We start from the raw sequence: 27,357 nt of genomic DNA, 5'->3' as shown, positions 1-27,357 counted from the left end.
TCTTTAAAATTGAATAAATCATCCTTTCAAATGAAAAATATTTTGTTCATCATTATTCATTTAATTAATGTATTACAGTTTCTTCAGTCAATAGAACACTGTTCTACTCTAAATGTAACTTTAGTATTTTCCACTAACCGAGTATTTCTGAATAAGTTTGAAAAACTGAAGTCTCGTAATGTTACAAACTCCTCCTAGAAATATAGTCAACTTTTCTCAAAATGTGAAGAGAGATTTCACTATAAGCTTGTGTCATTCAACTGACGAATGAGAACCACACAATACTGTACAGTTATTGTTTGTTTTAGTATGAAGTCAATCAATAGAATTGGTACTCGTAAAACTTCACGGGATTTCATCCTCAAACTTCAGGTTTAACAAAGATCATTCCTGAATTCAATCAATTTGGGATTTAACTAAACCATGCATATTCCATTATAAACTACATCGAATAGTTTCCATTATCTTCATAATTAAACCATTCAGTTCAAATAATGTAACTTCATTAAAGCCGCTTATTTCTAAGAAACTATATTTTAATATATTCAATACACTAACAATTGATTCATCCTTCATTGAAATAATTTATATTTTTCTAGAATCTTTTTTTTTTCTTTAACAGGAAACCCATTCAACTGACATGTGAATTGATAACCTCTCTGAAAGTTTAATTAAATTTTTGTAAATTTTTTTCAACTTAAAAGACCTAACAAGACTTAAAAACAACAACAACAACAATCATAAGGATATAAGAGAAATCAGATAATCACAATTACTAATGAACGCCTACTGAGGATATAAACATACGCACATAGACACAGTTACCCCATCATTATCATCATCATCATCATGTCAACAGAATGAACGCTATTCAAATGATGGTTGCCGAACGAAAGAAAGAAAGAAGAAATTTTGTTTTCCGGTAGTCATTTATTTATCCATATTATTTAAGGATGTGATAAATATGAGATACTTTTGTTTGATTGTTCGTTGGTTTGTTGTTGTTGATTTGATTGGTTGGTTGGTTGTTAATAACTACAGGATTATCTAAAAAGAGAAAAACAACTTATCATCAACAATGTGAAGTCTTTTCCTTATCTTGTTATATATATGTATATGTATTAAACTGTATATAAATGTGTATATATTTGCATGTATAGATTCATGAATATGACAGATAACAGACGATATACACTACACAGGGTGTATTATATGTAAGATAACTAAAGGAAGCGAGTACATCATCCAATTATTACTACTTTTCAACAACAACAACAACGGAAAAAGAAGAGAAGACAAGATATACATAATTGATTGATCAAACCAATCATAAGATCATGGTCATCAATGTGAACAACAAACAAACATAAATTACATCAAATCAAGTAACTATATCATATATGTATGTGTATATATGAACACAAGATCAACAAAATTCTTTATCAGGGTTGATTTGAGAAGAAAGTTATAAAATCACTAATATTAAAGGCTTTAAATAAGAATACATAGAGAGAAATGTCTGTCTTATTGATGGACAGCAATAGGATAAACTCTATTTGAATTACTTGATATAATATCACGTTATTCTAGGGAAAAATTTGTGTTCACTGTTGAAAAGATGAAGGATGATTATGATGATGACCATGTAGGTGATAATAATGGCTTGTATTGATGCTGCTGTTGATGATGATGATGATGATGATATTTATTGATTAAATGATTTCGAACATGCCTCTCTAAATTGGCACGTTGTCCAAAACGTTTTAAACAAACATTACAGTGAAATGGTCTTTCTTTTTGATGTATATTACGTATATGACGTTGTAAATTAGAACTAATACTAAATGATCTTGGACAGTGTATACATTTATATGGTTGCTCACCAGTATGTGTACGTATATGTCTAGTAAGATTAGCTGATCTAGGAAATAGTTTACCACAAAAATGGCATGTATAACGTTCACGTTTAGGTGTAAAATGATTTACACATGTTGATAATAATCCTTGTACTACTTCTATACTATCTGATGGTAATACATCTAAAACACTTGTTATTGTTTTATGTTTCTTAGGTATATTCTTAATACTGTTATTATTATTATTATTATTATTATTATTATTATTATTATCATCACTTTCAACATGAACTACTGTTTGTGAAAGTTTTGTTTTAATTGGATAATTCAAAGGCGGATTATTTAAATCTTTATCGATTGTTGTATAAATATTCTTACGTAATGATAATAACCATTTATAAATAGTTTCATAGGAATAGTTACTACCATCATTTTTGTAAACTTCATTCAAATTTTTTGATTTTTCTAACATTTTTAAATAAATCGATATTAATTCAAATGGAATTGAATTACAATATTGATTATTATTATTATTATTATTGTTTAAATCGATGAATTGATTATCGTATAATGATGGAATAGTTGAAGATAAATTAGTAACTAAGTCGTTTTTAATAGTTTGATTTAACTGTCTTGGTAACAATGAAATATTATTATTATTATTACTCGTGTTGATTATTGGAGTGAATTTAATAGATTTATGATTATGTAACATTGTTAATGCTAATAATTGTTCAGGTGGTGGTATAGTTATTAATGGTGAATGATATAAATCATTCATAGATTTTAATTGACTTCTTTTCAATGTATAAAACATTTGTAATTTTTCTAAATTAGATCTATATAATGTATTCACTTGTTCTATAATAGATGATTGTGGAAAATATAATTGATTATCGAATTTATCATTTAATTGTGATGTTTTAATTGGTATACTAATACATGTATGTTGTAAACTACTTAATTGTATATTAGTAGATTTATCATATTTATTAATAAATGGTGTTGTTATTGTTGAAATTGATAATTGATTAGAAATATTTGATTCATTTGAGATTGATGAATGATAAGATAAATCTAAAGGTACAGGCTGATGTAAACGTTCTGCAATTGAATTTTCATTAATTTCCTCTGTAACCATGAGTATTTCTTCTTTTTTTTTCTTTGAGAAATGTTTGTGTAAGTCAAATTGTAATTAAATAGAAAAACACCAATTGTTATTCTACAAATGTTATATAAAAGAAACAAAAAGTGTGTGAATAAAATTGAATAAATTCTGGTTGAATATTTTGTGTATAATGCTCAAATACGATATTCATTTAAACATGTATTATCAATGGTTGAGACCAAGAGTCAATTGAATCTAGATCAGCATGGAAAACCTGAAAGTACTGGACGTCCGTTTCGTCCTATTGTGGGACTTTTCAGCACTGTGCATTCTTAATCCCGCCTCACGAGATTCGAACCCAGGACCTGTTGGCCTCGCGCACGAGCGCTTAATCTCTAGACCACCGAGGTCTAACTTCAACCAATCCACGAAATTCAGCGACACATCCATCATTATCTTCAGTGACTTACGATCTCACAACAGACTCGGTAGAACTCCACTGGTCACTACATCTCATAATCTCAACCATTGAAATTATATTTGATATTAAACATGTATTAGTAAGATTAAAATGTAACGACCACCTTCATAAGAAAATTTCCAATTTAAACACTTAAATTACCTGGAAAACATTATTCAATTAGTTATGTCAATACTTATTTAAATCCTAATAAAACAATGAGAATATAGTTAAATAGAAACCGATTTTATCAACATTGAAATGTATAAAACCCAACAGTGTGTTTAATGTTACTTTTCAGAGTTATTCACCAATGAATATGAAACATTGTAACATTGATTTACGTATCTAGCACTGTGATCTTTCTCACAACTACGTTGATCACTCCCTCATAACGATATGTATACTTTTCCTTCGTGTTATCATTAAGCGTACACAAGTTACTACAGTATATTTTCTGGTTCATAGATTTACAATATTGTATCATTTTTTAAGAAGAAAAAAACTAAAACATCTATATTCGGCAGTATTATTTTATCTTGTAAGACTTAATTAAGTAACCATGATGTTATATTTACCATATTGTGTATACTATTTCATTCATTTTGTGTTCATCATGTTTCAGAGAATTACTTTTCTCTTTTCCCTGGTGATCGACTGGATCATAAAGACGTTAATATCTGAAAGGATGCATGGGATACAGTGGATATCTAGGATGAAGCTGGACGATCTAAACTTCGCAGATGATCTGACTCTTCTATCGCACATGCAACAACAAATGCAGGAGAAGACGATCAATGTAGCAGCAGCAGCCTCAGAAGCAGTAGGTCTCAACATACACAAAGTAAACAGCAAGATTCTCCGATACAACACAGCATGCACCAATCGAATCACACTTAACGGAGAAGATTTGGAAGATGTAAGATCCTCTACATATCTGTGCATCATCATGAATGAACACAATGGATCTGATGCAGATGTGAAGGTGCAGATCGGCAAAGCAAGAGTAGCATATTTACAACTGAAGAATATATGGAACTCAAAACAACTGTCTGTCAACCAACACCAAAGTCGGGATTTTCAATACAAATGTCAAAACAGTCCTACCGTATGGGGTGGAAACTTGGAGAATTACGAAAGCCATCATCCAGAAGATACAAGTATCTATTAACAGTTGCCCACACAAAATACTTCGGATCCGTTGGTCAGACATTATCAGCAACAACCTATTGTGGGAGAGAACAAACCAGATATCAACGGAGGAAGAAATCAGGAAGAAGCGTTAGAAGTGGGTAGGACACACATTGAAGAAAGCACCTAACTGTGTGCCACAATGCAAGCCGTCACATGGAATCCTCAAGGCCAAATAAAGAAGAAGCGGAAGACCAAAGAACACATTAGGCCGAGAAATGGAGACAGACATGAGAAAAATGAACAAAAACTGGACAGAACTGGAAGGGAAGTTTGATGACAGAGTGGGTTGGAGAATGCTGGTCGACAGCCTATGCTCCATTGGGAGTAACAGGTGTCAGTAAGTAAGTAGTGTTTCAGGGAACAAAAAAACAAATACTTTTTATTATAAGTTTGCTTTTAGATGAATTCCTACTATGTGCAGTTGAACAGTGGTGGATTATTAATATTGTCAAGGTGTGCCAAATTATTTCCAACATCACATACTTCAATCTTCGTTCGTATTCTCATACTGGATCTAGTCAATTATTAGCGAAAAGATAAAAACCATTACAGAAATAGTTCATGTCCAAATGTTATTTTTATTTCTACCCCACCACCACCACAAAAAAGAGAATCATTGACATATAGGTAAGTATAAACACTGTTATCAAAACGTGTACTAATCAAGTTTATATTAATAATAAGAATAAATTTTATAAATAGGTCACTGGTCATATATAATATTCCGACTATAATTATTACACTATACTTTGTTTTAACCGCCCAATTCTCTTCACACCTAATTTAAACCTTTCTATTTATTTATTTATTTCTTTAAAAAAAACTAAAACATAATCACTATGATAGTAGGAAGGTAAAAGATTGCTGATTTTCTTTTTCAGGTTAAAAGATTAACTATTTTCACATAGAGATAGATGTAGGAAAATATTACTTTTTTAGGTCGTGTCAATAATAGTAACAATGATATATATATAGTTTTAAACAATTTTGGGAAGAAAGAAAAAAAACAATCTCGTGTTTCTTTGCAAAAACAGAAAAAAAGAAAAAGAAAAGAAATAAAAAAATGATCATCTACTTCCTGGTTTATAAAAGGATAATATGAGATTACACTGATTTCCTATTTAAATTTGATAATAAGATGAAAAAGGAATACTATCCATAGAACACCCTTTGATGTTTTGTACAACGTTAAGTAGAGTTTAGAATTCACCCAATGAATAAATTGTTGATAGAACTGAGTTAGGTCAATAATATACTTAGGTGTTATTGTTTTCCTTTTTTTCTTTTCTTTTTGCTGATTCGTATCTTCCAATGTACTATGTAAATTATTCACATGTTATTCATTATTGAATAGCTCCATAAAGATATGTGTATATCTCAATGAGGTTACATTCATTACTGGATAATGACAGTCAACTCAAAAAGAAAACACCATTTGTCTTCATTCTTCTACTTGAAAGTGTCAAAGAGTAAACTTCAACTTCAACTTCAATGGGATACATGACCTGAAATGTCTGTCATCCCATATTGTAATGACAATTTTTATTTTGTTTGTCTTGTTTCTCCTCAGTAAAACTCATTTCATTCAAAATTCTTTCTTCTTTTTTTTAAAAAAAAAATAATACATTTTAATGCTTATCTGATTCACCAGTACATACAGCCTCCCCCCCCACACACAATAAAACTTACCGACTTCCTCTTTTTTCTAAATATTATAAGTTGTAGCCTGACCTATCAAGTAGAATGATCATTAAACAACAAGTGATTAGATATTAATTATTTACGTAAATGACTGAAGATCATTATTGTGTACAGTGTAGACAATTATCTTAGAGATAAGACTGAGGGATATATATATATAAATATAGAAGTATTTTCAGACCTACTCATTAAGACACAAATTAGCCATCACGGTTCCGGTATGCAGACTAAAATGAGGAAGTTATTAAATGTAATAAAATAAATTATTATTATCATTTTGATGGATAAGGGCTAATATTAAATAGGGAGAATGTCTAAATGAAGTACCAGCATCTTGAGATATGTTTTTCTAGTGTGTGTGTGTGTGTGTGTTTGTATTTTCATTCAAACTTAAAAATTTATCCAACTTTCTACTCGCCTACCAACCTAACTAAATTATTGTTCAGGTGATTTGCTACTTGGTTGATTGGTTGGCATGCCTCAAGAACAAGTAAAAGAATACTTCAGAATTTTTTCTTTATTTCCGGCAATGGGTATCGGAGTAATAATGATATAAATAGCAATAATAATAATGATAAAAGTGATTACAGGAAAGAAAAGTGTGTGTTATCGTTCTTGTTTGTTCTATTGAACAAAAAATTTTCTGTTGAAAAAAGTCAAAACAATTACAATTGATCAATAGGAACTTTACTGATGATGACCTCTCCTCACTATCTCTTATAAACATTTCTCTCCTGCTTCTCATTCAATGGTTCTTTCACGCTTTGAAATTTCTCCACACTTAGGCACGTACAAATACATGCATGTTATATATTCACCATCATCTACTGAAGTGATGTTAGCAGTGAGATTTTTTGAGAGTTATTTTAAAATCTATTCGTCATGTTTTCTTATGTATGAGTACTGACATACTTAATTACACCTGTTATTCCTCGTAGAGGAGCATAGGCCACCCATCAGCACTCACCATCCAACCTTGTCCTAAGCAATCCTTTCCAGTTGTTATTCATCCTTTTCATATCTGCTTCTATTTCCCGACTTAATATGTTCTTTGGCCTTCCACTTTTTCGCTTCCCCTTCAGGATTCCAAGTTAGGGCTTGCCTCGTAATACAGTTTGGTGCTTTCTGTAATGTATGTCCTATCCATTTATGTCGTCTTTTCCTAATTTCGTTATAAGCCGGGATCTGGTTTTTTCTCTCCCACAGAAGGCTGCTGCCTTCTGTACTAAGAAGAGGGGATATTTTACACCACTTATATTTATGTATAAATATGTTTTGTTCTCATTATCCTCATCATTCTCATTTATTGCATTTGTTTCAATTCCTCAAACCATTATATTATTACTGAGTTACTTCTGTCTTTTACATTGTACTTAATATATTCTTCCCTTTAAAATATATGGGCTTTCATCGAACCACACAATAAACGTACTGAGTTAATTGATGAAACAATTTTTAACTCATATGACCTTAACAACGAAAAAGAGAGGAAGATGTTGGTGGAATGATTGATTGGTAAAAAGAGGTTATGCTTTCATAGCTCAGTAATATTAATGAAGCAACTATTATACATCAGGAATTTTTGCGCAGGCTTATAACGAAACTTTGTTCAACCGAGTAAGTTGATATTAACCTCATAATTTTCCTTAACTAACTTCATATAGGAAAAGAAAAGTAGAAAAACAATGAAGCTTTCGACAACGATTTTCTCCTAGTGTCCATCTTTTCAAAAATTGACATTCACCACTCTAAATGGTCATAGTAATCTATAGTTAATTCAAAGTAAATGAACATCAAATATAAAGTCACCAGACTTTTTCTTAGGACTAATCCTTGTGTAAATAATTTAGTTCGGAAAATTAATGCTTTCACAGTGTCAGAAATATCAGATTGACTATCGGTTGGAGATAGTATGAACGTCTGTTTACAAATAACAAATACTATTTAATATTTACACTTTACAATTTACTAATGGGATTTTTTTAATTAAAGGGATGTAAAATTTAGGTAAATAGTGTTGAATTGTTAGTGTCTGATACTTTATTTAACTTCCAAGTTCCAGGTTTTAAATGGTGGTCTAACATCAGTCGGTTCATGATCTCAATCAAAAATTTAATAACCTCCACAGCCACATGCTGATAATTACCATGTACTCACTTATCACTATCTTCGTGAGGGAATTCTCGGAGTTCTAGTGACAAGCTGTGACCAATGGAGCTAATCCGTGTCAGGTAGAGACAAGTATCTATCTTAGTACAATGGAAGGTAGTTGGTTGAAGTTAAACATTGATACCGTCAGTGGTATGGAGGTTAAGCGTTCGCACGCGACACTGGAGGCCCTGGGTTCGAGTCCCGTGAGTGGGATCGTGAATACGCACTGAACAGTGCTTCCACGTTTTCAGTTGTGTTCTAGCATCAATCGGTTCACAACCTCAATCGAAAACTTAATAATCTACCCAACCCTATACCGATAATCTACTCAACTAATTGCATAGCAATGCCAAAAGCATATAGCCTCTTGATGTAGTAAATCAGACGGAAAACTTTATTTGACATCAACGAAACATGAAAAGACCAAGAGAGATCAGAGGAAAAAGTTACACTAAGATAATTGACACTGTTATTATTGAGCACTCTCCAATAATACAAACCACATGCGATTCCAACAGGATATTCAGTTAAGCTGTTCATGTCTCAGCCTAAACTTAACAATTTGACATTTGGAAGGATGAAGTGTGAGAACATTAGCAACAAACAGACATTCAATAAGAGACAAGAACTCACTCATTTCAAGGGGATGTAAAGAGGTAGAAATCGGTGTGCATATTGTGAGGCCATCCGTACACTTAATAAAAGTGCTATTCATGCAAAATGACAGAAAATGCAGAAAAATGAACAGCAGCATCTAAGATTCTTCTTTTGCATTTGTAGGCGAACAGATACGGGTCAATGTGTTCGCTTAGTGCAGGTTGAAGCGGAGTATCAATAATTTTTCCTTTGTTCTGAGAATGGGTGAAGTTTTTGACATGGGTCTGAGTGTCACATTCTTATCGCCAGATACTTTCTCTAGTATTGGGATTATCCTCATCTTCGGTATGAGATTGGTTGAGAAGGATTAGTTAAATAGGCTGGTGAATGGATGACAAGGAATGTCAGCACATTTCCCAAAAGGATGTTCTGAATTCCGTCAAGTTCCAAACATTGGGATGAGTCAAGTGACTGGAGCACGACTATTTTTCAAACCTGTGTATATAAGAAGTGTGAGCTCAGATGACTGACGTACAGAACACTTATTCAAGTCATACACATTCGTCTGGTTGTCACCTCCAATACGTCTCCCACCTGTAAGTTCTTTAAATATCTTCCACATGCTTGAAGAGTTTTTACACGATTGGAGTTTCTCAGTAAACATAGAGTTCAGTTGTCTAATCTCTAGGTTTACTAGGCCATTTAGCTTTCGAACTTCTATGGAGTTTCTCTTCGTCTACATTCTTTCTTTCACACTTCGAAATCGTTTTAGTTGTGGAGATGTAGGTCAACCAAAACTTACAAAAATGGTATCAGTAGAACAACATATATCAAAACATAATTTAACATAACAAGTAACAACACCAACAGTGTTCCCAATGAGTCATCTGTAATTAATTCCCATTTAGTCGTATGAAACATGTTTTTCTATATTTTAGACATGTCCCTCTGAGTACTTTCTGTATTTGACTTTCTTTGTCTGATTTAGAGCTTAATCTCTCCAAACTCGCCACTCGCTTTATGTAGAACACGAATGATACAATGATTTAAACTAAACAATCGAGTACGTTCACGAGTCACATATGTGCCCACATCATTAATGAAAACTAAGTGTAAATGGGCAACCAAACAGGTGGTAAGATCTACTACATTTTAATAACCAAGTGATGAAGGAAAATTAGAGTCACATGAATTGAACCATAAAGGACAGTAACAGCATATCCGGTGAATTCATTCACGAAAACATAGTGTAGATTACGTGCAGTTCCAAGTCACGTAAATGTTCGTCTCATGTACATGATTGTATTTGTTCAAGTGTTTTGGGCGTCATCTTAAAGTTAAACAGTCGATAACGTCCTTTGAAACTTAAAACATGTAGAATTACATCGTCACTAGTTAGCATTTACAGACGCAGCTACACCGCCAATACATTCTTATTACTTGGTCTATACTGACAGTAGATATCGAAGCCATATAGTTGCACTAGACTATCGTCGTGTAAAGCATTCAATCAGGATTCTTGAATTGTGATTACTCCACAATGACGACACATGTCTAGACTTAGTAGAAATTGAGGTTAGTTTACCTTGTCATTTAGTGGTCGACAGTTGAAAGTTAGCGGTTCAGGAATCGATATCTGATTAACTTGTATTCTTTTCAGAGCATAGTCCCAGTCAACAGGATGCTTCCGGATGTATAGTTTTGTACTTAGTAAAGCGAAGAGTCATAGACTTTCCATAAACGTGTCTGAATAGGTTATTCGATAGATAGACATAATGATATGCTGAAACAAACAAAATTGAGTAATTTGTTGAAATATATAGATGTTAGGAACAGGTAGTCCAGATATCCAAGCAAGCCGACTATAGCCAAATGAACCGTCCATCAACTATATTTTTCCTTTATTTAGTGCTATTTTTATGAACAGTAATTTTCTTGGTTGTTTTCTTGTTATAAATTATATCACTGATTACATTGCGTAGACACATGGGAATCCAAAACAGTACAATTAATTGAATTAAGATATTGAAAAGCAGTGGTGGATAGTTTTTTTATCAATGCTGAACCCGAAACCCTCAAATCTCATGGTGAGCATGGTAACTATATACCACATAGTCGGGAGTAAATTATTCATATTCTTCAAATTTAGTTAATCACTATAGAAAAAGTGGTAGCCACCCAACCAGTAGAATAGATGAACATTCATTAGTTAAAACTTCTCAACTGATCTTCAAAAAAACTCTCTTCAAGATGCAATCATCAGTGATGAACTAACTGTTGTTTAGGTAAAGTAGGTTTTACAAATTATTTTACATCAACGAAACTCCGCCTGTAGCCCCTGTTGGGCTACTGACGGTCTCCAGCCCAGATAAAGGAGGAGGGTTGGGCACGGGGTCAGAAAAAATAATTCAAACTATATAAACTCTGCCCCAGGAGTTAGAAGGTCTTCATTTAGAAGAGTTATGACGCTTCATGGTGAAAGTCGAGTTCCTACGGGAGTCACGAGGCTGATGCCCCTTCTGAGAACCAGAGCAACCATTAATTTAGGTACATAAAATCCCCGTACAATATGGGAGACCGGAAGAGTCTTCCAAACTGCTGTAGAAATGAGGAGATACAACCTGGGATCAGTAAAACACATTGGACGCAAGTTGAACAACAACTAGCTTCAGGGGAACTTCTGTTATACTTACATGAAGAAAATGTCTTTTTAAAACTGCAACTTGTCTACCACTTATGATTTAGGCAATCGATGAAATAATAAATAAAAGTTACTTGTTTTCTTCGTGTGTTTGTTTTAATAAATATCATATATATTGTAAACAATTTCCATAATACTCTATTATTTTATCCATCGTTTCTGCACGCAAAGTTTGGGCTTGAGTTCATGGATTGCTTATGCCTTAGCAATGAATAAAATATTGATTCCACATCCTTTCGATCCAATTCCTTTAACCATGTAGATTAAAAGAAGAATCCTTTGGAGTGATATGTCTTTTAAAATAATCTACACAGTTAAAGGGATTAGATCGAATAGATGTCGGATCAGTATTTTATGCACTCCTCAGGCATTGGCAATGCACGAACTCAAGTCCGGACATTGCATTTATAAACGATTCGCCCAACCTCTCATCATTTCTTCGCCTTAATTCCCTTTAATTGGTATGTTTCAAGTTGGGCTTCTTTTTCTCCTTTTTCCTTCATTTTTATTTGATTATTAAATAACAATTAGTTATATGATATAAATTACATTAGTTTTTTAAAAAACTGATATTCGTGATCATAATTTATATAAGAAACTAATTTATAAATTTTTTTTTATCTTAGTTACATACATGTACAACGGATTACCATTAAATTAACCAACCCTATCGAATTGATCTATTTCATATTAGAGTCTTTCTTTTTCTTATTTCTTTTTTTTTTTTTAATTATTTTCAAGGGGTTCATTTAACTGAATATTAAGGGGATGATTGTCTATAAATGTATATTTCTTTTCTTTTCTTTTTTCTTTTTCTTTTTTGGATAAAGAAATGATTGGCGGTTAAATAAATATAGATATTCCTTCAAAAATTTCAACACCGGAAAAAAGCGTTAAATTATTCCTTGTTACTTGTAGGTGGATGATGGACATACGAACAATCACACTATACATTAATTATGCTTGTTGTTTTTTTTTCTCTTTTTTCATATGTATGTTTGTATTTACACTAGAATTAGAGAAATTCATGTATATACACATTTAGAAGAACCTGACATTTCTTTGAAAATAAAATAAATCCCGTTCATGTCATTCACTCAACAATCTATAATCATATACATTGATACACATACATACAAACAGACTAGAAAAAGAAAAGAAAAAAATAGATAAGAGAAAAGTATAGGGCAATCTATTCCCTCTCTCTCTCTTTATACTCACCCTGTCTGTGTTTTTCTATCCCCCTCCCCGTTTTTAAAAAAAACCATTATCAATATAATATGATATAATATGATGTTGAAGAGAACATTTTTTTGAAAAAAAGAAAAAGAAAATCATTTAGTTTTTTTATATTTCACTACTACTACTACTTTCTACATCATATTTGTTAGCAAAATATTTTACGGTCCAACACACTATCTAAACGTTAAAATAGCAAAAACCGGAAGATATTAAACTGTAATGCTTGGTGTTTATCATTGAAGAAAAAGAATAACTTATCATTATCATTAATACGATTATTAAGCAACTGAAACAGAGAGAGAGATAGAGAGAAAGCAAACAAAATTCTATCCGCCACACTTAGTTGTGTATATGTGTATGCACATACATACATATTGAGAAAAAGGTATAAAGGATATTAGCAACATTCACGTGTACATATGAACAAAAAAACAACAAAAAAAAGTTTTGTTTATTTGAGTTAATGCTAAATGGTAAAGTATGTTTTTTTTTGTTTTGTTTAAATGAACTAAGATGTCAACTATTTTTAAAATGATTTAATATTGATTAAATTTAACTTTGTATGTCTGTACTTTTATGTCTCATTCTTATTCATTATCAAATACAACACAACACATAGAAACATAACACATAGAAATATATATATATTTACTTAATAGACAAATTTACATGCATCTCTATTATCGAATGAATGATGGTAGTCTACGCGTAAGTGGAAATTTACTTCCGCTATTGATAATAGAGCTCTTATTAGCAGCAATATATATATATATATATGTATATTTGGAGAAGGAGGGAAGAAAATTACAGAATTACAGAGAGAGAGAGAGGGGGGGAGAGAGGGGAAGAAAAAGAAAGAGAGAGATGGGGGGCAGGGAAGGAGGTAGTGATGTACAAGAAGTAGGTAGATTAATTTTTATTAGTTCAATTAAACAATTAAAGGTGAATTAATTAAATTTTCCTTTTTAAGATAGAGATGCTTATTTTTTTATATAAAAAAAGTGATTCAATTATTCCCTTATAATGTGATAAATAGACTTCATTTATAAAACTGAATTTGATAAAGTACAAATTACATGCATCTCTATTATCGAATGTATGATGGTAGTCCTACTGGTGATGAATATATCAATCAATTAAGTTTAGTTGTTTCTTAATTATTTTTGTTTTCAGATAATCCATATTCCTCAAAATTTGAAAAGGGTATAGTAAATAAATCAATATCATAATAAATTTCTATTTAAGTAAGTAATATCATGTTGAGTTATATATGTATAAATGAATCACTGATTGTATTCTTACGCCTGTTACTACCAGTGGAGCATAGGCTGTCGACCAGCATTCTCCAACCCACTCTGTCATCGAACCTCCCTTCCAGTTCTGTCCAGTTTTTGTTCATTTTTCTCATGTCTGTCTCCATTTCCCGGCGTAATGTGCTCTTCGGTCTTCCGCCTCTTCTTTATTTGGCCTTGAGAATTCCATGTGAGGGCTTGCATTGTGACACACAGTTAGGTGCTTTCCTCAATGTGTGTCCTACCCACTTCTAACGCTTCTTCCTGATTTCTTCCTCCGTTGATATCTGGTTTGTTCTCTCCCACAATAGGTTGTTGCTGATAATGTGTGACCAACGGATCCGAAGTATTTTGTGTGGGCAACTGTTAATAGATACTTGTATCTTCTGGATGATGGCTTTCGTAGTTCTCCAAATCTGTTCAATATGCCTCAACATTATTCCACATGTACATTTAAAATTTCTCTAAATTAACAAACTATACCTATGAACATTGTGTACTTATACTGTTTAATAAAATGTTACTTGTTTATCATGAATTTAGTTACTGAGACACTAAAAAGATGCCAATAATGATAGTTCACATATTTTCTTATTCCTCGATTAGTTGAAGGAAGTAAAGGTGATTATTACAGAACTCCTCTACCTGATATAATCGATAGTGAAAAAACTTTTGGAACAAGATGCATCATAAACATATACGGTGGTATCTGAAAACTAGATGGTCACTATCTGAAAGCTTTCTGTAAATATATTTTCTTATTCAGAAGTCTACTGTTTATGATACAAAATTCAACTGCATTATCACATATTGTGTATACTGGAGCTCACATACAGAGATCAAGCTTGTGATTCTGATCAAAGAGAGAATTTCAATTATTTATAATAGAAATAATTAGACTTATTCCAATGGAATTGTATACCTAAAATGATTTTGATAATGAAATTCATTACATTCTTCCATCTGGAAAAGACTGTGTACAAGATTATGGTTGTAGTGGTATCAGTAGTGTGATTCAGTACATTAGTTATTCTATTTTATTGTTTGTTCTCCTATTAAATAGAAGATTAATCAGCTACTCAAGTCTAACTAATAATAAATGTAAAGTCAAATTGTATACAAATGATTATTTTGGATTATCATTTTTAATCCAGTATTTGAACGGGAAATAAATCTTCATCGTCTGTATTTGTCTCCTCTCCTAAACGCGTTGAGTCGTAATCTATTTGTGTGTGTGTTTTATAGAATAAAAAAATTGAGTTACAGGGTAAGTACATGAAGAAACTTAATAGTTCTGTGATGTATGCTACTTTTGTCGACAGACATAGGTAGTATGTAACGCCAGTCAGAAGTGGTGGTTAAGAAGACAGAATTGAAGTGAACAGAAATATAAGCAGAGAGTAATTGTAATAATATTAAGAACAAAGGAACGAGTAAGTTTGTAAGAGAGAATTGATAGATGTGCAAATAAACTATCTAATGTATGGTTTTCGCATTTTCATAAGACATTCTGTGCTCATTCAAAGCAATTCATGAAGTTCGTGATAAAAAAACCAATCACTACGTATAACCAACAACCTGTCTATAGTCTTGACACGATACCTAAAGTTAGACGAATTGGTACATGACATTTGTCCGATAGGTCATGGATACTTTATCTAACTAGACTTCTTCAAAAAATGCTCACTTTAGAATGCATACATTTCTTGTGAATTTTCAAACCAAGTTTCTTGAAAATATAGACTCAGATACTTCATGAGTGATAAGTGACTGGAATGAACTAAATTTTTCTGACCATTAGTAATATGATGGTCTGTTTGCCTCGAGTATAAGTATGAATGTAGAAAATCTTTCTCGCTGTATTCTGAACTACAGTGATCCGTCATCTGATGTATTGAGTTATAAAGAAAAAAGAATAATGCTGTTCTTACTTCTACTGACAGATTGTTATACAGAGATTGAAATATCCAATCAACAGACATTCTCAGATATGTAGGTTCATCATCTTTATCGTATTTTGAAGAGTAGTTCCGAGCTTAAAAGCATTCGCTTACTAGATTCTCTCATAAAGATAAATAATACAACGTGTAATAAATGGCTATATATTTTTGTTTAAAGGACTTAATTATTAACTCAGATGGTGTAATATAGTTAAAGAAAAGTAACTCAAGTAACATGACGCATAGGAATGGAAATTGCTTACTATTAATTAGAAAAATGTTTGACTGGTATCAGTACTTGATCATATTTCGATTAATCATCATTGTGTTTAAGTAATAGGATACTGATAGACTGATTTCTAACATTAAAACGACTTAAATAAAATGAATTACTCGAAATATGTTTCAGGAAACGGTTATATTAAGTGATTCTTACTTAAAGGTTGATAATTTTTCTTGTTACCTAGTAATGGGATGTGTTTGACTCTACTTGAAACTAATCATCTTTTGCGCTTAGTTCTACATTAAAAAGAAAGATTAAACTACAAAATGTTATCTTCAAGACAGTTCATTTTCTATAACCACTTTAAATTGTTTAATTAACGATCTGTGATAATGTTTGGATAATAAGTAGTTTGTAAACTGTTATGTTTGAAATGATTACGAGTTCAGCTAGTCTGAGAGCGAACAAAATAGCATACCAAAAGATACAACGAACCAATAGCGTTTAAGATTCTTCCAAGTAAGAAATACGACATGAAGGTGAAAATGAGCACTTTTGACGTGAAAACAAGAAATTTAAATTTTTAAAATAAATTTACAAAGATAAGGTATTTACCAAGTGAGTTCTGGGGATTTACCATCCACAACAAAACAATGATTCTTCTCACTACTCTATATGCGGTTTACTATTGGATTGGATCAAAACCCTTAAACAAAACAATTATTTAGAATATCTATGTTTCTTACTATTTCTCCATTATATGTCATTCGATATGTAAGTTACTTTCAGCCTAAAAGTGTATATTACTATGTACTTCAAAAGTATAAAATGGAAATAACGCATAATCCTTAAGAAAGCTGTAAAAATTGTGAATTTGTCGGTGGGACTAGAATTTACGGACGACCTTTTAACGACGCTAAAGTGGTCTTGGGAGTATCTACCCACTTACTAGGGCTAAATGAGGGTTATAAAGCAGTTTGAAGAATAAGGATTATGATTTACAGTTGATGGTTAGGGTTACGAATTAGATTTAGGGTTTTCGTCACGAAATGACATCAAATATAATGCCAAAACTTTATTTAGCCAAATGGGTGAATGAATTTCACGTCAAAATCTAAGACCTGTCATCATAAATCTGATTGGCTTTTTCATAAATCATAGTCTCGCGGATTCGTCAATGTGTGTGAACTTATTAAGAGGATATAGTAAGATAAATCATGTTAATACACCGTACCCTTTTCATGTAACCATAAAAGCTAAGATGAAATTGAAAGTCTAAATGAAATATTCTCAAGATTTTTATGGATACTAAACAAATTAATGAGTTAATCCCTATATAGTTACAGATAAAATGAATGAATGAATGAATGAATGAATGAATGAATGAATGAATGAATAGAACACAAAATTATACAAGGAATTTATTGATTAATAATACTGTTTAAAATCCTACATATATGGATGAGTATCGTTAATAACTAATGAAACCTTACAAATAACCCAGTAATAATAGATAATGGAGGGGGGGCAGGTAAGTAAAGTAACTCATTTCTCAAGCAAAAATAGAAACGGAATCATTTCTTTTTTTTCTCAAATTATTATTCATTAAATTTCTATTTATCTTACAATATATATTCTATCCTATTTGTTGATTTTACTACTCTTACAATTAAACGTAATGCCCATTTGAATTGAAACCGGAAATTAAGATAAAACAACAACAACAACAACAAAAAGAAAGAATAATCATTTAGAGATAAATTTACGCTCGAATACACCTGTAAAATGAGCATTACTAATCAATGATGAGGATATTTTTTTTTCGTTTTTGATAAAAGTTCTGGGAAAGAAAAACTACTGTTTTTTTTTTAAAAAAAATAAAGTAAAATAGTAAAGAGAATTCATATGTGACCATTAATAGTTTATGGAATACGGATAAGTTACTTTCATAGTTTATATACTTTTAACGAGTAAAATAAAGGAAACTAAATGGTTGTATGTTTATACATATATATATACAGAGAGAGAGAGAGAGAAGATGAGGATTTATCTATATTTTAAATTTATTGGAAATTATCCATTAAATCTGTAATTCTATTTTTGTTAATGTACGTTTATTGAAGTAGGCGATTATCCTCCAATGGATGGGTAATGGGTGATAAAATCTAGCTAATTTATGTCTGTCTATCTGTGTCTGTGTCCGTCTGTGTATGTGTGTGCATGTATGAAGACAAATACACATACTGACTTTGTGCAAATAAATATGTGCTTCAACCAATATCCGGTTCCGTCTAAACGGCTGATGAGTAGTTACAGTTTATAAATCTATATATCAATAGAATAGAGTAATCTCTGTATCATATACCTGATAAGAATTTTCACTAAAGAATTTACATCTAAATACCTCCCAAGCAAGAGGAAATGTGACGAAACTTGGAACTCAGTATATATATATATATACGTATGGTCTGTATGCGTGTTGTGTAATGATTAAACAGCGTAACAAATAGCATATACACATATACATATACATATTTATTAATGATCAGTACCTACTGAATGATATGATTGATGTCAAAAATCACCCCATCACTAATTTAGTCTATTAAAATTACTCAAGACTATGAGAGGAAACAGTAGAATGATTATATTGCATTCTAATCAATTGTATACATCTAGCATTCAGATAAGATATAGATAAATCAAATTTCAAATCTGTCTATAAAATATTCTAATGTCTAACTGTCAAATTTATCGGGGGGTTCTTTTTTTCTTTACATTTAAGTGATATGATATAATACTTATGGTTGTGTGAATATGAGCAAGAGAACAAATTGATGTATCTGTGAGGCCTGGTTCTCCAAAATAGTATAAATATTACATTGAAAATAATTATAATTATTTTAAATAAATATATTGAGAAATCTTCTAAAACTTAATTGTATAAAAGTTATGCCCCCAAAGGTCCTGGTACGGCCGAGAGTGGGGAGAGTCAGCTCTCCTTCTCGAAATGCTCTCACATGGCAATGTGCATACAACCACCGTCAGGGATGTCTTACTCACTGTTTTCTCGCGGCAGGGGGGTTGCTTACGAAGTTAACAGGATGAAAAGCGAATGTCCGAAGCTTTAAACGGGTTGGTGGATTAGGAGGATCCACCTACGGGAGTTGGAAAACCCTGACTCGAGACCAATAATGCACATAGGTTCAGTTTCCTGAGGGAAAAAATGGCGTATGAACTAGTTGTTGGTCACCGGCTACCATGGGACTGCATCTCCTGACATTGCTCCACTGCTTTGTGGGTTAGACCTTTAGGTCGAAGACTCCAGGTGTTGCCCCCCAAGGAAACCACCTTTTTCGGTTTGGGCATTCGGGCAATATACCAGCCCTCACACAAATCGAATAATTTATGTAGCACATATCTGTTTGCTGCCTTCTTGTATCTATGTTTATGTGTTTAAATAAATAAAATAAATATGCCCGGTAAGTACTTGATTGAGAATCATAGAAGTAACATTCAGGATTGAGTGATAATTAACTAGATGGAGATGTTAATATTTTGTACAACTAACCGATTAAAATATATGACATGAATCGGAGAGCAGATTAACTGAAATTAATAAACACTGATCTTGTTGATATGTAAGTAATAAGTATTCTTAATGGTTGAGATCATGAGTCAATTGAAGCTAGACCACCATGGAAAACCTGGAAGCACTAGATGACCGTTTCGTCCTTCTGATACCAATCAACATGTGCTCAAGAGGTATATTCTGGAGTTCTAGTGAGAACCAGTGACCAGTGGAGTTCACCGTGGTCAGCTATGAGATAGTAACTCACTGGATGTGTTGCTCAATTTCGTGGATTAGTTGAAGTTAGAGATTGACACCATTGGATGCCGGCCAACTCAGTGGCCTAGAGGTTAAGCGCGTGGCTGATAGGTCTTGGATTGCTTCTCGTGAGGCGGGACTGTGGATGGACACTGTTGAGGAGTCCCACATAGGACGAAACGACTGTCCAGTGTCTTGAGGTTTTCCGTGGTAGTCTATCTTCAATAGACTCATGATCTTCACAATTGAAATTATATTTGAATTTGCTACTAGTATGAATGAATGTTTACATGTTCTGTTTAATTGCTGACTACCAAAATATCCTACTTTATTGATCGCGAATTTTTTTTGTATTTTTACTTCGATTCAAAAGAGCGGATTACTTTGGCGATAACAGTCTTAGAAAAGTTTTCCTTTTTAATGTTCCCTTATTAAATTCGTTACTTCAAAGTTTAGTTAGTATCTAAGGGAAATGAAACAACGTGGATCAAACTATATATATCATGGGTACTAATAAATGGCAGTTTGAAAATCGTCTTATTTTGTTTGTCATTTGAAAATATTCTCTTCTTAGTAGATAACAGTGATTTAAAAATAAACCGGACTTCCAAATATATACTAAACATGAACAGTTGATAAAGATGAAATTTAGCTAACAGTTAATATACTAATTAAAACGGATTATGTTTACTGCAAATAATACTCAACAAAAATAGGAAGGTGTATTGAATTGATGGGATTTATCTTTCATAAGATATTTTAATTGAGATCATGAACCGATTGATGTTAGACCACCATTGAAAACCTGGACGCATTGAATGGCCGTTTCATCCTATTGTGGGACTCCTCAGCAGTGTGTATCCATGATCCCGCTTGAGAGATTCGAACCCAGGGCCTTTGGTCTTCGACCACTGAGTCGGCTTCCAACGGTGTTAATGTCTAACTTCAACCAGTTTAGAGGAGTTGTCAAAAATGTTATTTACACAAACATTGGGGTATTACCATCTGTCCATTTGAATTATTCACATTTTAATTAGACTTTCAGTAACAATAAGACACGTCATAGTTGAAATTAAACGAAACGAATATTAAACAGATTCCCAATTACTGAATAATATAACGTCTTTAAAGGGAACAAATTTTCACTATTTTTCATACAGAATCTGGCGTTTGTTTCTATTGAGTTATTTTTGTCGACCAGTAAATATGATGTTGAATTCAAATGGAATCACATATTTCTAAGTTTCAATTTATGGTGGTATTCAACGTCGACTTTTTTATTTATACCTGGAAATTATTACTGTTTTGTTTAAGTTTTAACTCCTCCTGGAGCCCCTCTTGGGCCACTGACGGTCCTAATCCCGGATAAAGGAGGAAGGTTGGACATGTGATTGGCGATTCCATCCTTCAGAAAACTAATTCACTAAAAAACGTTAATCAGAAAAAATAATTCAAACCATTTAAACTCTACCCTGAGAGCTAGGTCTTCATTTAGAAGAGTGGTGAAAGCCGAGTTCCTTCAGAAGTCACGATGCTGATGCCCCTTCTGACAACCAGAGCAACCATTAATTTAAGTAATTATTTAAGTTGTGATCACAAATATTTGGTATCCAAGAATGATGTTTTAAATGTAATAAAAAGATAAGATAGGACGAAACGGCTGTCCAGTGCTTTCAGGTTTTCAATAATGGTCTAACATAATAATCTCCATAACCCTATACTGAAGATGTTATGTCACTGAAAAGTATACACTGAATTTCAAATGAACAGAACATAGAAGAACTAGTAGTAGTAGCAGTAGAAAATAGTGAATTATTTCTGCTGAGGTAATCAGAATCAGGAAAGCAGACTAGTTTTTCTTCTCAGAATTCATAGAGTAATCCCCAGTTTTAAGACTGTTATCAGCAAACTTTCTACTGTTGTTGTATCCATCAGTTTAATTCAATTTTGTTTGCCATTTCTTCACCGAGTAAATGTCGCGAATTGTAGTGGAACATTCTTTAGGGATTCCATTTTAACTTTTAAAGTAAATGTATTTTTCATCTGGTATGTTGAACGTTGCATACAAACTCAGCCCTTGAGATGGTGAAGATTTGTAGCTCAGGTGGATGATTTTGATAGAGTTTTGTTCTCTGAGCTCGATGGTTTGGTCGTGGCGCTTTCACCTCTCTTCTGAACGACATCATCAGCACAAACTTCAGTAGAAGTAAAGCGTTCGAATTTCTCCACATGTAGGTTACACCTTGTCCTTTAGATCATACAACGGACTGAAACCCAGGACCTTCAGTATTGGACAAACGCTCAACCTCTGGATCACTGAGTCGGCACCTAACGGTGCTTACGTTTAACTTCAAACAATCCGCAAGATTGCGCGACCATCTTTTGCTGTCTACGATGAACAACTGCTCGACACAGTCAGACTCTATTAACCAAGGCTTCCCAATAAAACTACGAGAATCTCCCCACGAAACTAGTCACAAGTGACTACATGGCAATTGCAAGCATACAGTTGTAGAGATCGTTGACTTTTTTGTTTCACATGCCACCAAATCATTAGACAATCATACAACTTGCTTGATGGATGTGTTATTCATAAGATTTTGAATTTTCTAATTACAGACTTTCAGGACTGTTATTAATCAATTTCCCTGTTATCATATTGGTTTCTTGAGAAAATACCTTGATGTTTTATGTAAATTTTAATTAATTATACAGGTGGTTAAAGTAACTAGTACTAGTTCTGAATCTGAGTGTTTGAGAATCAACGATGGGAATCGGGTAGATGTAGCTGAATAGTCTCAAATAGGATAAAACATCCATCCTAGATCGTTATTATCACTCAATTTTTTGTAGTCAGCTTACCATTAAAAAAAAGCAATAGTTGTTAAGTTAAATGGGTATTAGGATAATAAATAGAAACTGATTTTCTGTGCGAACTGACTGTAGGACAGTTTAATAATAATAACAATATTAACTCTGCACTTGTCCCAATTAGACGGTTCATTTTTTGCAAACAGCGTACACTGTATGTGAGACTTAGCCTACCAATGATTGAAATTCCAGGTTCATGATAAGGAATTTTGGGTATTTCAGTTGACGGAATACGTTATTTATTTGGACGATCAAGAGTTTGTTAGGACCAAACAATAACGTCTTGAATAACCTGTATATTAATTTCTGGCTATTAAAAACCAATTCAAAGCCAATGATCATTTCTTATAGTTGTGAAACTGTACAAATGCTGCTTTCCTTAACAATTATTTTTACCTCAGACCATCACAAATACCTGATATATGAAAATTATAACTTCTGTATGTTGTTTCGAATTATCTTACATCGTATTATCTTCAAAATTCTTGGATCTACGTTTCACAGTGATTTTAGATCATTGATTAGTTGTAACTGGAAAACGTTTAAAATACGAAAACCAAATCAACAGCTGTATCTTCCTTGTTTGTGGTTTGCATTTAGTATCCATTTAAAAATATAAAATCGGAGCATCACAATACTCGCGATAGCACTCTACCCCTGAGTTAATATTTATCAGTTCAAAGTTCTAAATTTTAAGTGATTTTCACTATGACAAGATCACCATACATTGTCAATTATGGTGTCGAAGTTCAAATGCTGTCGTATATTACGTCTACGCAATAAGTAATTTATTATTTAATAGCAAGTGTTTCCCATTTTTACTTCATTCGAAATCAAAGTAATATTCGGTGTAAATAAAAAAGTGTATTCAGACAAAGAATGAATAATTTCATTCAGATATTTGGTAAAAAGATGAAGAGAGCCGAGGAGCATGTAAGTTCACAATCTGATAAATCACTCGTGTTTTAGTTTTTTCTAATGAAGACATCATCATCATCATCATCATCTAGTGATTAAGCGCTCACGTGCGAGACCAATAAATCCTGAGTTCGAATCTCGCGAGGTAAGATCGTGGATGCTCACTGCTGAGGAGTCCCAAAATTGGACGCAACGGACGTCTAGCGTTTCGCAGATTTTCCATGGTGGTGTAACTTCAATTGACTTATGATCTCAACTATTGAATTTGCTATAATATTCACAAAAACCCCCTCTGATATTCATGAAATTTTGTTGACATTTTTTTCCAAATATTTACATGATAAATTAGTCTGAACTGGTGATTATTAAGTGTTAGCATTGTTGAACTTTATTTACTAAGAATTTTCAGGAAAATAAAACTCTTTTACAAAATAACAACCAACTTTGTTTGTTTAGTTTTTCAAGTGAATACAGTTACTATATTCTCCATGATATTTGATAAAGAGATTTGTGTTACATGAAGAATGATCTTTCAACGTGTACAGACATCAACTGAAGAACCATCAGAAAAGAAGAAACGCTTAGAAAGTGTTTTTTTAGTTGAGATCATGAATCGATTGATGTTAGACCACCATTAAAAACCTGGAGGTGCTGAAAGGCTGTTTCGTCCTATCGTGGGGCTCCTCAGTAGTGCACATCCCTAATTCCGCTCGCGAGATTCGAACCTAGGACCTACCAGTCTCCCATGCGAACGCTCAACCTCTACACCACTGAGTCAGCATCCAGTGGTGTTAATGTCTAGCCTCAACCAATCCACGAAATTGTCTCTACCCGACACGGATCAGTTCCGCTGGTCACGGCTTCTCACTAGAACTCCGAGAATTCCCTAACGAAGCTAGTCAGTAGTGATGAACATTGGTTAGGAGTCTTAAAATAGAATCAAAGTATATTCGCTCAGTGATTTGCATACAGTTTATGAAGTAAAATATCTCTAAAATACTAAGGTGAATTTGACTTTAATTTCAGTGAAACTTATGAAATTCTCTACATATTGATATTATAGTATCTATGAATACTGTGAATATCGATCACAGAAAATACTGATTTTTACAAATAACTTCAAAATTTTGAACAAGTCGGTAGCAAATCGATTTTAGTAAATGGGTGCTGCATTGGAGTGTCACTAAATAACTAGGATAAATGGATATCTAATCTACTAGTTCCGAAAAGAACCAAGAGAGCCTATAATTAAATGTACCGAAAGCTTGTAATTGAAATGAAAAATCAAAGCACCCTCTCTGGAAAGGCATACCCCAATATAAATCTTTAGAACGAGTATAATGTAGATCTATTCACTGAAATTCCTAATCTAAATTAACAAGATCAAGATTTAGGGAACTGATACTCTTCAAATTAAACAAAATCTCTGAAAAACGACATAAATCAATATCTTTTGAAAACGTGTTTCCTTTTCATTTGAGTTATTTAAACACGAATTCATGTGTAGTGGTAAAATAGATACTCTTCAATAAGAAATAATGTCACATAAATGTTGTTAATTGTAATTGTCAATGTCAGCTAATGGGTAATATGTGTAAATGATATACGTAGTACAGGATATTAATGAATGATTGTTTCGTCTTAATGTGGGACACCTCAGTAGACAATAACACCATTTATAGGATGAAAATTACTCTAACGGGGGGGAGGTGTGTGGCAAAGCGAAAGTATACTGTCCGTATAAGAACAATGTAACTAACATAAACAATAATCACCATGTTTAAAACATTTTCATAGCTTTAGATACGTCATTGTAGTTATTGACAAAAGTCAATCAGTATCAGATGAAGATGACATTGATATTACTACATGGTTATGATCCTTAAGAAGTTGAATAACTTCACTTGATTTACAGATTACATAATATAGTTCATGCAAAAAAGGTTTTATTATTTTTTTAACGAAATTATCTTCAGTTACCAATTGAACATAAAATAATAAACAAACTGGTGCTCTATCTAACTTTGAAACTTAATAAATCTGAACGTTAAATCTATACATTGTGATCATTTTTCTCTTTAGTGGTCAACTACTGTTTTTTGAAAGTATATTTTATTGTTGAATAGATGGAGATGATTGGTAGGGAATCTTTGATTTACATTCCTAATTAGTTGAATAGTTATCACAAAAGTGTATCTACTATTTAAAGTGTACACATTTTATAATGTTCTCATACTAGTATTACCTTATAGCTGGAATCAATTATAATGACTAAAGTTTAAGGTTTTTGGTGACTTGCTCTCCTAATCATTGAGCAAAATGGATCATAATAGCATCATTGGCAACACTAAAAACTTAACAGTGAAAAATCCTTTATGAAGTTTTTCGACTGAATGATACAACATTGATTTTTAAAGTTGACCAAGAATGATAATATTTTATTATTTGCTAATAATATAACAAATAAAACTTAAGATTCAATGATATAATACATTTATGTAGATAAATATATATATATATTACTTAATACTACCAGAGATACTACTCACAATAAATATCAATTGTTGACTTACATTTAGGTCAATGTTTTATTCATAATTATGATTTTCAGATTTCAATAAAAAAGAATCTGATCTCAAGAATTGGGTTTGAATAAAATAGTCACTTTTTTTTGTAAATACTAAGACGTAGTTAAATTGAGCGATAAACTGGGATTGAAAATAAGGGTGTAGTGAGTAATCATTGCCTATATATATCTCGTTTAATGAAGGGAAATGTTATACCTGATTCAAAAAAAAAATTAATTTTACAAAAGTCTTGATCTTATTCATTCATACATCCCTGTCAGAATTTTCTTGTTTGTATCTATGTATGTATGTATGTGTATGTGAATATGAATAATTATAGAACTTGTAATGTAACGTAATACCACACCTGTCTATCGGTCTTTACTTATATGTATGCATGTATGATTTCATATATATTATATATAACTATGGATACTACTGAGACATAGGATATCAACTCATCTTAAGATATGATAATTTTGATGTGCGTAGGTGAAAATTATCTTCAATGTATATAGAGATATATACATATATCATGTGGCAGAAAATTTTACAATCAGTAATTTTTTCTTACTTTCTGTCTCCTGGAGAAAAAGCTCATCCCTGTCTGAAAGTCTCATCCTCAATGAGCCCTCATACAAATATGCCTCCCGTTACATATATATGTAATTCATCCTTTCACAGATATACAATGTTCTTTAATGCTC

General features: G+C 32.3%; 1 protein-coding gene across 1 annotated transcript; it reads right to left on the bottom strand.

Moving 5' to 3' along the window:
• Window positions 1-437: 437 nt before the first annotated feature.
• On the bottom strand, window positions 438-27,052 carry MS3_00008113 (uncharacterized protein). The gene is made up of 2 exons (XM_035733048.2): window positions 26,657-27,052; window positions 438-3,078 (listed from the first exon to the last, which is right to left on the bottom strand). The coding sequence occupies exon 2, from the start codon at window positions 2,995-2,997 to the stop codon at window positions 1,630-1,632; it is 1,368 nt and encodes a 455-aa protein (XP_035589582.2). The 5' UTR covers window positions 2,998-3,078; window positions 26,657-27,052; the 3' UTR covers window positions 438-1,629.
• Window positions 27,053-27,357: the final 305 nt, after the last annotated feature.

The sequence above is a fragment of the Schistosoma haematobium genome, chromosome 4 (genome assembly GCF_000699445.3).
Source record: "Schistosoma haematobium chromosome 4, whole genome shotgun sequence".
NCBI classification, from domain to species: Eukaryota; Metazoa; Platyhelminthes; class Trematoda; order Strigeidida; family Schistosomatidae; genus Schistosoma; species Schistosoma haematobium.
The sequence above is the reverse complement of the archived record's forward strand: the minus strand, read 5'-3'. Positions and strand labels throughout refer to the sequence as shown.